Genomic DNA, 11,997 nt, shown 5'->3' with positions numbered 1-11,997 from the left:
GCCCTGGGTACCCCTTCTCTGAGGTCCTGGTGAGAAAGAAAGGCCCCTGGAAACTTCCATTGTGACCTCTCTGTGATCTTAAAGGGTGGGAAAAAGGAAAACCAGGATGGATCAGAATGAGGACACTATGAGGACTAGGACACGACCAATCAGACCATTTCATGGACAGCCAACCAGAACGCTGCTTTCTACACACCTAATTAGCACAGAGATTGAGCAATCCCTGGAGAAAATGGATAAAAACCTCCGAACTGACACTTCTCTGGCAACCCACTCTGGACCCCTTCCTTCCAACAAGAGCTTTCATTCTTTCTCTTAATAAAATTTCCCACCTCTATACTCACCCTTCATTGTCCCTGAAGTTCATTTTTTGGCTTCATGAGACAAGAACCCGGAACACCAACCCTCCCTCTGGCTAAATACCTAAGCCAGTAAGGATGAGTGGAGGCTTTTGGTCCTTCATAAACCTCTCATAACACTGGGTTGCTTTCTTGGACACTAAGACTGGATTCCATGAGCACACTTGTGACCCCATCTTGAGGAGAAAGAAGCTGGAGGAACCACTAAATATGGTAAGAAATAGGTGTCTGGTCTGGAGACAGGACAAGTTATGGTAGGTGCATTTATCCTCCAGGCTAGGCCAGATCTGAAAGAGGAGGAAATATCGCTGGCACTGAGCAATATTCAGCAATGCCTTGAGCAAGTGGACTAGTGGGACAAGGGCAGTCTGTCTAACTAAATTTGTAAGCAGGGACTGTGAAACCATCTTTGCAGCTGCAGAGAAGGCTTGGTGGTTTTTCTCAGAAGTCCCCATCTGTAGCAAGAACACGTTGAGAACAGAGGTGACAAAGCTCTAAATGCACACTCCAGAGATCAGTGAACTTTGGAGGGAAGCGGGGAATAAAGGGGGAGCTGAAAAAGCAATAAAAAGGGAAAACCCAAAGCATTTTAGCAGACTACCGGTTTCCAGATCCCACACAAACTGTGGTCCTGGTTCAAATTCATCTAAAGGACCTCTCTCAGTTTCCCCACCAAAACCATTATCCATTGAGGTCAGAAGCCAGGCCAGAGAAGGAGTAATCCCCATTATCAAGGAATTAAAAAAACAGGGACTCCTAATTGAATGTTCTAACCCTTACACTATTCCTATCCTGGGAGTTAGGAAGAGACCTAACAAGTGGAGACTGGTTCAGGACCTCCATTTGATTGATGAGGCGGTGATCCCTCTCCACCCAGTAGTTCCAAACCCTTATATGCTTCTGGCTCAGATACCTCCAGATGCTACTTACTGTTCTGCCCTGGATTTAAAGGATGCCTTCTTTTGCATCCCCTTACATCCGGAGAGCCAGCCCATTTTTGCTTTTGAGGACCCCACTAGAAAGGTTGGCCAGGTTACAAGGACTGTCCTCCCTCAGGGATTTAGAGAAAGCCCCCATCTCTTTGGGCTGGCTCTGGCCCAAAACCTGTCAGAGTGAGACAGACAGTGTGTTGCAGTGCATGGATGACCTCCTCCTCTGTAGGCCAGCAGAGCCTGTCATTTCATGAGCTACTGAGGTTCTTTTAAACTGTCTGTCCAAAAGGGACGATAAGGTGTCCAGGGAAAAAGCTCAATTGTGCCAGACCAAGATCACATACTTGGGGCTCATCTTGGAGAAAGGAACAAGGACTCTAGAAGAGGACAGGATATGTTCAATCCTGACTTTCCCTTTACCCAAAACCTTAAAGCAGTTGAGAGATTTCCTGGGAGTGACGGGCTATTGTAGAATTTAGATCCCAGGATATGCAAGTTTGACCCAGCCCTTATATCAGACGAGATCAGGGTGGCATGGCCATAGATCCAGCCCTATGTCAAATCCTTAAAAAGGCCCAGAAGCACTCCCAATCTCTCATTGAGTGGGAAGACAGTGCCATAAATGCCTCCCAGCAACTAAAAAGGGCTCTAACTAGGGTCCTGGCCTTGGGACTACCCACACATGACAAATTCCAATTATATGTTTATGAAAAGGGAGGACTGGCTTTGGGAGTAGTTACCCAGCTCTGTGGCTCTGTGGCCCAACTCCCCAACCAGTGGGCTATTTGAGCAGGGAGTTGGATCAAGTAGCCAAAGGAGGCCTGGATATTTATGGGCAATTTCAGCAGTTAGTCTTCTAGTACCTGAGGCTCTGAAACTCATTTTGGGCTGACCTCTGACAGTATACACCCACATGATGTGGGAGGAATTTTAGACTATAAAGGAGGACTCTGGCTATCAGATAGTCATTTCCTCAAATCCCAAGCCCAGCTGCTAGAAGGAACAGATAACTTTAAGGGCTTGTAAAAACTTAAATCCTGCCTCCTTTCTAGTAGAGGAGGAAAGGCAGCCCACATATTCTTGTGAAGAGGTACTTATGGAGAAATGTGCTGCTTGACCTAACATCAGCCTCTAGACAACCCAGATTTCACATTATACATGGGAAACAGCACTGACAAGGTCCTGCAAGACCTAATGCCCTAGGCTGTTCTTTCCTGGAAGAGGGCAATCATACATGCCATACCAGTAGGGTCAGTCATCCATCCCAAGAGGAAGGAGACAACTTGGGATTCCAGTCTTCCTGTTGCACATACAGGAAAAATCGATCTTATTTAAAGTGCAAACAGAATATTTAGTCCATTCCAGCCAGGCATTCATTTCCCCATAACCAGTTTCAATAAGCTATAGTCTGTCTTAGGTCTTTGACCTCTGCTACAGTTATCCCAGTCTGATTATGATGGAGCTGGGGGAGCAGGGCTGGAGACTAGGGGTCACTGTGCTAGTGGGAAGCAATTCTAAAAGAAATGAACCTATAGGATCTGTGGGCCCAATAAGGCTAGCTCCTGATCCACAGTGCCTTAAAACAGATGACTCTGTGGTCATAGAATGGGGATCATTTATGATCAGCCTAAGGAGGTTGCATTGGAGGGGCTGACAACAGGGAGGGGGAATAACTTTCTTAATCTGGATTTTGTTCCTTAATTTCTTTCCCCAATTATCCTTTCCCTTTTCTTTGTGGCAGTAGAAGACTGGTGAGATATATTCCCCAGGTGTAGTCATCCATCCTACCATGTCCCATGCATAACATAGATGTTAACCACGTTCGTAACTACCCTTTTCGTAACCAGGGGTGGGGTCTGCACACACACATATATAGTCTCAGCCCTAGTCTGGATATAATGCTGATTCTCAAGATCCCCACAGGGTATTGCAACACATGCATCAAATTCAATGGATGTAGGGGAAGAGGTCTGAGCAATACCCATAGTGGACAGTTTCCCAAGTGAAAAAGGAATAACAGCCCTATTAGTCCCTTTAAGTTTACTTTTGTGTCACCAGGACTTGAAGACATCGCCCATTGTTCCTCCTCGGGAGCTCATTTTGTTCAGGTGTAGTGGGTCCACCCTTTCTCAGCAGTACATGCTGACATTTTGGTAGTGAGTATCACCTGATGAGGTCCCTCCCCGGATGGCTCAAACTTCTTTCCACTCCAAGTCCAGATTAGGATGTAATCTCCTGCTCAGTGTGGGTGTGCTGGAAACTCGAGAGGTGGAGTCTGGGCCAGCAGTCCCTGTTGCCTAAGGGATGACAGAGCTGAAGAGAAACCCAGCACATAATTTTGGAGAAACTGATCTTTGGTTTCAAAGTAGGGGAGGACAGAGGGCTGCCCAAATAGAATAATCCATGTAACATTTCATAAGACGAGATTCCTATGTTCTTCAGGGGGCTGGTGGGGGGGGGCTGTACTAATCCTGAGTAAGACTAGAGGTAGGCATTTGATCCATGGTAAACTGGTCTCAAGAACAGACTTAGTCAGTTGCCTTTTTAAACTCTGATTCATTCTTTTAATTTTTCCCAAAGAGGATGGGTGCCATGGAGTATGACTTCCCAGCTGATAACTAATGCCCTTGCCAATTCTCTGCTTATGCTAACTGTAAAGTGACTCCCATTATCTGAATCTATATTTTCAATAAGTCCAAACTGAGGAATTATACAAGCATTCCAACTACTCCATTGCTGGTGGCACTAGATAGAGGCATAGCCTCACCCCAATGAGATGGTCCACTATAACCAGTAAATACGTCAGACAGCCCACATAGGGTTATTCAGTGTAGTCCACCTGAACACTTTGAAAAGGCCTCAGGCCTGGATTTCTTCCCCTTAAAGGTTGTCCCCTTAAGGCCTGTTTGTGAACCTTCCTACAGGTTAGACAGCCTTCAGTGATCTGTTTTGCTTGAGTGTAGATTCCTGGACACACATAAACTCCGAGGATGACATCACACATAGCCTGGACCTCCCAATGACTTCCTTGGTGTAATTGGGTTAATATCCCCCTCATGGTAGGTTTGGAGAGTACTTCCTTCCCATCTAGGAGGCGCCCAGCTTCCTGAGTTGAGCTTTCTCCTGGGGAATGAAAACAGGGGTTAGGAATGTGGTCTGGACAACAGAAGTGAGGTGTGGCATTGGTGTCTCTGGGTGGAGGGCAGCCTCCTCTGCAACTTTGTCAACTAGGTTGTTTCCCTGCATCTCAAGGAAGTGCCTCATTGGTGTCCTGGGGCATGGACTATTGCAATCTCCTCAGTGAGCATAAGATTCTCCAGCAATCTGATAATTAGCTCCTTGTGTACCAGGTCCTTTACTATTAATCAACCCTCTTTCAGTCCATATTTTTCCAGAAGTATGTGCCACCCCAAATGCATATTTAGAGTCAGTATAGATCATTCCTTCTTTGTCTTTTAAGAATTTTAGCACTTGACTGAGTATGAATAATTCACGGGTCTGAGCTGACCATTTATTGGGTAGCCTCTCTTATTCAATAACTTGTTTGTTTGTTTTTTTTCAATAACCTTTAACTTGACTCCATCCACCACTGAATATCCATTATGCTTTTTTCATTGGATAACTCTAGAGGAACCATCTACAAATAGCCTAAGTCCATCCAGGAAGAGAGTTTTCCTAAAATGGGGTCTTATTTTAGGCTGGTATTTAATAAAACCCAGACAGCAATATCAATAGGATCCTGGGCTTTCCCTCCCAGCAGAAATTCCACTGGATTTAAATAGTTTTCAGTGGTGAGGACCAAGTCATCCCTTTCCAGTAGGATGGCATCATATCTTAATATTCTGGAGTTAGTCAGCCACCTTCCTACTTTTTGCTGAAGAATAGTTCTGACCTGGTGGGGTACACTAATATCAGAAACCCTCCAAAAGTTAATCTTTCACTTTCTTTAGTCAACAGGGCCATAGCAGCAACCACTTGAATACATTCTGGCCATCCTTGAGTTACAGAGTCGAGGAATTTGGATAAATAGGCCACAAGTTATTTCATCCCCCATGCTCCTCAATGAGGACCCCAAGGGCTGTTCCTTTATCTACATTAACAAATAAATGGAAAGGCTGCTCTAGGGAAGGTAGGCCCAATACAGGGGTCATATTTAAGGACTGTTTAAGGCTTTCTATTATCTGGAATTCCTCTGGCTCCCGACATAAAGTATCAGGTTCCTTGTCCAAAAGTTTGGAATAAAGGGTTTTAGTCCAGAGTACATAGGGTTCTAGCCACAGTCTGCAATATCCAATTAAACCCATAAAATTTAGAAGTTCTCTTTTGGTCTCTGGTAGAGGCATACCAGTAATCCCTTCTATTCTCTCAGGACCTAATCTGTGTTTTCCCTTGCTAATCAAATATCCCAAATATTTGACCTCTTCTTCAACAAACTGAAACTTAGTTTCTGAGACTCTTAATCCTTGGCAGTCCAAGAAGTTTAGGAAACTAATTGTAGTATCTGTCACCTCTTTGTCAGTAAGTTCAGATAATAGAAGATCATCCACATATTGTAATAAATTCACCTGGGAGATAAGGGCAAATTCCTCCAGCTCTTGTTCTAAGGCCTGGCCAAACAGGGGAGTCAGTGAAACCTTGTGAAGGACTGTTCATCTGTATTGTTGCTTTCTCCCTGTCTGAGGGTCCTCCCATTCAAAGGCAAACATGTCCCTGCTATCCTCTGCCAGAGCAGGCCCAGAATGCATCCTTTAAATCTATAACACTAAACCATTGATGATCTGGAGATATTTTACTGAGGAGAGTACAGGGGTTTGGGACAACTGGGTGTTAATTAACAACCATCTAGTTAATGGCCCAGAGATCCTGTACCAGCCGATAAAATCCATTTGACTTCCTAACTGGCAGGATTGGGTTATTAAAAGGAGACATCCAGGGTTCCAAAAGGCCATCCTTTAATAACCCCTCGATTATGGGTTTTAGGCCCAGCCTCCCTTCCAGAGGTATGATATATTGCTTCCTTTGTATTGTCTCACCCAAGGTTTTCAGGTCAATATGAATTGGGAGAATCTTTAGCCCTCCCCTGTTTCTGTCCCTGGTCCAGCCCCAGGAAGAATTTGGTCCTCAATTTGCATCAGATTTAATGAAATCTTAAAATTTTTTTCCTTAACTTTTATTTCTATGCCCAGCTCAGACATTAAGTCTCTTCCTAGAAGACTGATCCTAGCCTCAGGTACAAAAAAGGAGATTTAACCTTTTTGTATCTGCCACTCAATCTTGGAATTTCACTGGGTTGTGTTCAAAGAGAGGGACATAAAATTCCTCTCCCTTTATTCCAGAAATTGGAAGCCGCCCAGAGGACAGGCTTGGGGGGACCATAGTAAGAGATAACCTGTCTTCTCCAGAGTTGACCAAAACAGTGATTTTTCTTTGGGTCCTAGTTTTAATTTATCAATGTAGGACCCATCCACATAAAAGAGCCCCTGACCTCCCCTATTCTTCCTCAAAGGTCATAAGGGGAACTATTTTTTCCTTCCTTCCCTCAGGACATTCTCATTTGAAATGTCCTGGCTTCCCACACCAGTAGCAACTGTTCTCTTTCTTTCCCCTTGAAGCCTGTGAGTTTGGCTTTCCCTTCTGGGGTTTCTTAGCAGGTCTCAGCCCAACTCTCTGAAAAGTGTTTTTCTCCTGAGTAATAGACAACATGATCTTAGCTTTTTGTTTCTGTTTTTCCTCATCTCATCACACATAAACCTTTTGGGCCTCTCTTAATAATTCCTCCAAGCTTTTGTCCTTGCGGTTTTCTATCTCTTGTAATTTCTTTGAGATATCTGGCCAACTATTGATCACAAAGTGAAGTTTTAGCATTCCCTGTCCCAGGGGGGCATTTAAATTTAAATCTGAGTGTTTTCTCATTTGGTCTTTTAGCCTGTGACGAAAGTCAGCAGGTCCCTCATCCTCTCCTAGTTGTACATCAAAGGCTTTGGCTAAATTTTGGGGTTTGGGGACAGATTCCTTGATTCCTTTAATGATCATATTTCTCAAATCCCCCATCTCTCTTCTGCTAGCAGGGTCATTATTATTCCAATGAGAGTCCTCAAGGGGAAATTTCCTGTCTGCAGGCTGAACCTCAGGACCTCATGGGTGCTCTCTTTTCCATGCGGCCATGGCAGCATGATCATAGCTCTCGCCTCAGAAAATAAAATCCCCAAAATAGACACGAGTTTGGTCCAAGTGTAAATTTGTGGGCCAAGGAACTGGTAAGTCAATCCACGACTCCATGTGGGTCTTCTAAAAGGGGCTTTAATTCTCTCTTTAAACTTTGGACTTCTGTGCTAGTTAGTGGAGCATCAACAAAACCAAAGTTTCCACTTCCAGTTGGGGCCTCTGAGTGGGTAAAAGGTCTGTGACTGCACTTTGGGTGATGGGGGGATAGGGGAGATTCTGAATATCCCTCTGACATTATTGGAGTTCTCTTCTGAGCCCTGAAAAGAATGAACCGTGACCTGAAGTTGAGGCTGAAGGTGATGGGGAGTCACTTGGGGGCTCAGAAGGGAACTCAGGCTTGGTCCCCAGAAGCCTCTGACTGGAGTCTCCATCCTGATCTTGGGATTCCACCTGAGAAGCCAAGGCCTCTGGATTATAAGGGAAAGGTAAACAGGAAAGAGGGTCCTGCTTGGAGGGGGTTTCCTTCGGCACAGCCTTGTCCCCCTTTCCTAATTTTAAGGGAAAGAGAACCATGGGTCACTGTCTCCAACAAAGGGTATGCTCAAGTCTCTTCCTGACTCCCGGGACTCTTGTCATTAACATATTCAAGAAGTAATTGGCAGACCCAGTCCTCGTCTGATCCAAATTTTGACCAGAAAACGGTCGATTTGAGAATGGGACCCTGTGTTCAGATAAAGCGGCAATATTTGATCATTTGCTGCCTTCTTTTTGCCTCTGGTCCAAGGGTTATCAGGCCAATATTTTAACACTTTGTCCTAGTGGACTGTCTGATGGAATTTTACTTTTAATTTCATCGTTTTTAGAGCTCTTTTTATTTGCAACATTCCCCATCCTGGTCTACCTGGCTGGTAAGAATGCCTGGTAGATGCTCAATCTCCCTAATTTCTTGGAGGTGTCTGGAACACTACCCCACATGCTTTGTCCATCTCCAACTGATTACCTTGAGGGACATCCAGTTGGTGGCACTACTTGGCATTAAGCAGGTCGGTATAAGCCCCCCATTAAGTCCCTATGGACTGCAGTGTAAGAAAAATGACCTTCTCAATCAAAGTATTTGTTTCCCTCTTAGATTACATAAAAATTCCTCAGGTCGCCATCTTAGGTGACTTGCATGTTTAAATAGTCCTTGCTTCTTCTTCCGGACTCCTGTACAACTCCATTGTCTGCCAAACTGCATGCCCTGACCCATCCCCCAAGCCTTTTAGCCAATCAGGAAAGATTGTGATACACGGATGACAAGCGCAGGAATTTCAGATGCTCAGGGTTCTTGAGCCTGCTCTGAGAATGAAAGCACAGGCAGACTCCAACAGCAGAGGTCGGAAAGATTTTATTTGTAGAGAATTTAGTTGGAGAAAAGAGAAGAGAAAGACTGCATATTGGAGAATGCAGGGGGACCCGGAAACCGGTGATCCCGTTGGTCAGGGTGGGGAGTGGGTCTTATAGCCTAGTTTGCATTGCCTGAGGGTGGAGATGCCTTTCAGATGCAAACAGGCATTTCTTAGGGAGGAGAAGTGTCTCCTTGACCACTTATCGCCCTTTTGGGACTTCCCACTGTCTGTCCTTCAGTCCTTCAATTGTGAACCTTTGACCTGGACAAATCCCAGCTGAGGGGCAGGTACAACTACATCAGGGAGGTAAGGAGGAGCCACTGTTAGCCATTTTGTGCTTGCGTGTTGCGTGTTGCTTAGCGGGAGTGAGCACATGCTTGCACCCTCTTGATCAAGAGAAAATTGCCTTGTCAAGATTTTCTGTCTCTTGTGTGTCTGTTTTCGCACAGGAGGGTTATCAATTCCGACATGTGTTAAGTGGTACGTAGTGGCCTGGATACAGAACTGTGGATTGGGACTCCACACTCGCCCCATGTCTCAGACACATTTCATTCACTCTCACACAACCTATGGGATCCTCCCTGACCACCAAGGAATACTTTGCCAGTCAATGGCATTTACTACCTGGTCTGTGAACAGAATTTCTTGGTTGCTGCGGTGCTTACTAAGGCTTTTTCTCCCTGCATCACCAAGATAATTCAGGCCTGGAATGAATTTCCAGTCCAAGAGGCCAGTCGCCTGCTACCTCAGGGCCACCACAAGGAAACAGAGGGCTGTATCTCCCTATGGGTGCACAGGCACATGGGCACTGCTAACACAAGTAGACTGTAGGTCTCCATCTTTATCCCTGACGTGGTGGGGCCCTGCCCCCTTTACTAGGTGCACAATCTGCTCACGATTGGCTAATCCTACACTTGGAATTTGGGGTGGGGTAGGTAGTAGTTTGGGCGGGAGAAAGGAGCTCAGTGAACAAGAACCCGGAACTGCAAGCAGCTAAGATGGCGACACACTTTGATGGGAAAGACTGTTTTCCTCACAATGACCAAGCCAAAAACACTTCTCCCATGCTGTCACCCCTCTCACAGGAATTCCGTGGAACAATAATGCAACTAGGTCTTTCCTCTGGTCACTTAGCTGTCCAGATCCACAATGCCACTGACTGTGCCTTTGACTTGCCCTGCAAGTCCCCAGGAATAACGATGATGGTGGAAAAATGAGGACAGCTAGACCGCAATACTTTCGGGGGCCTTGGCTATGATATGCCTGCCAGCTGGTGCTGCATCAAAAACTCCCACCATCCCTCCCTCATAATTAACTGAACTACCAAAAGGGCCTAGGCTGGGACTCTCTTCCCTGCGGTGGACGCCGTCAGGTAGGGGATGCTTCTCCTGTCAGTCACGATTTAGAAGGCGGATCCAGGATCTCTAACCAATCAGAGCCAGATTCCGTTGATCCAGTTCATTAGAACTATCCAATGAGGAACGCGAATCTTAGACATCCGGTCCCCAAATGCTTGGCTCTTCCTTTCCCGCCCTGCCATCGTTTAGTCTGTCTCCACAGCTGAAAGAGGTTACACGTGGCCAACTTTGGCGGCTCTGGGTCCCCCTAACTGCAGGAGCCTGGGGACGACGCGGGAAGCTGGGAAATGGTGAGATTTCCCCCGGGAGCAGCGGCGGAAGCGGTGGTGGCGGGGCCCGGCCTTCCGCGCGGAGCCAGTGTACGGTCCGCGTCCATCGCCGGCTCCGCTCGGCCTTTGCTTTTCTGGGCCGCAGGTTGGGGCTACGGAGGGGACCGGCGTCAGCTCCCTTGGTGATGTGAGCGGCCACTTAGGCTCCCGTGTCTCCTCCTCGGTGGCTCCCGGTTTTCCTGGTGGATGAGACAGGATCGTATTTGAATGGAGTGTTGCCTCAGGGGAGCCCCAGATGCTGGATCCCAAGTCATGTAGGGTTAGGCGGAGGAGGGCTGTGCTTTCTAAGGAGGAGCGACAGGAGTAGAAAAGAGCGGGAGTGGGGTGGGGGTAAGAAGAGGGTGATGGATGTGCAGCATCAGGTTCTGAACCAGAGTACTGTAAGCAGGGGCTTAGTGCCCGGCGACGGGGGTCCTGGCTTTCTGAATTTAAAGAATTGAAAGTAGAAGCAGCGGCAAGGTACAAACAGTAACTTTATTGCCAGAAGCTACAGCAAGAAGGCCCAGTGAAGAGCTGAGCAGCGGGACCCAGAATCCGGTAGTCCGTTGCAGTAGGCTTTACTTATATGTCTCCTCACGCCTCCCCTTTTTCATTCTCCCCATCCCAAGTTCTTTGGCTCAGAGCAATCACTCGGGGCTTTTCTGATTGTGGCATCTCTGCTCTGTGGCTAGTACTTTTCATTGACTGACTGTCTGCTGTGGATGCAAGCTACGTGTGAGAAACCACAAGCTGTCAGCTTCACTTTCACTGTCTTTCTGCTTCATGGTGAGCTGCAAAAGCTGAATTGTGACAGTTACTCTTTGTGGTTACCAACACGGCTAAACAGGCTGTTTCTGAGCACTAATGCTATGTGAGTTAGGCACCAGTGCACCGAAAACATCCCGTCTCCCTAGGCCTCCTTGTCCAAGACATTCCTAAAGTCAGCCAGCAGTCTCCCCCTTCAGTACTTGTTCCCAGAGGTCAACGTGTCCAAAGGGTGAGAGGAAAAGATAGGTTGTGAGCTGCCTGAGGCCAAGTGTGGATCCCAGGCCGGGAGGAAGGAAAGAAGTATGAGAAAAATTTGCTTTTTAAGTGTTTGTTTCCCCTGATCCGTTCAGCTCAGCATTTTTGAGGCAGTCGTGGGCATTTGGAAATGTGTCTGGCACTATTGAAGATTAATAGAAAGAGGGGGCACTCGAGTAAGTGTAATGGGAAGGGCGTCTGCCTGCACTTGCCTGCTGCTTCCCAGCAGGAAGTCTTGGGCGGTGGGACTTCTTTAATCACCGCTGTTTACCAGGATTACAAGCTCTGGGCTAAAAGTGAATTATCTCCAGCTCTTTGTTTTGCAAACACTGAGTTCAAGTCTTCACAGTGTAACTTGTGCCAATTGAGAAAGTGATAGGGGCGGTGTGAGAGACAGACACCTTGGGTTCTGCCAAATAGAGGAAAGGCTTTGTGTACTTGGGTGTTGATGTGGCTCTGCAGTA

The 11,997-nt window shown here is 46.5% G+C and overlaps 1 protein-coding gene across 2 annotated transcripts in view; it reads left to right on the top strand.

The window, feature by feature from the left end:
* Positions 1-10,357: 10,357 nt before the first annotated feature.
* The window catches only part of LOC141416675 (uncharacterized), a 35,878-nt gene continuing 34,238 nt past the window's right edge, over positions 10,358-11,997 (top strand). For both annotated transcript variants that reach the window (XR_012441293.1, XM_074053845.1), the window contains exon 1: positions 10,358-10,492. Coding sequence is in view for 1 of the 2 variants with exons in the window: in XM_074053845.1 (XP_073909946.1) it covers positions 10,490-10,492 (3 nt within the window). In the remaining variant the exon portion in view is untranslated. The remainder of the gene's footprint in view (positions 10,493-11,997) is intronic.

The sequence above is a fragment of the Castor canadensis genome, chromosome 14, assembly GCF_047511655.1.
Source record: "Castor canadensis chromosome 14, mCasCan1.hap1v2, whole genome shotgun sequence".
Taxonomy (NCBI): Eukaryota; Metazoa; Chordata; class Mammalia; order Rodentia; family Castoridae; genus Castor; species Castor canadensis.
Note: the sequence above shows the minus strand (reverse complement) of the source record. Positions and strands in the feature narration are given on the sequence as shown.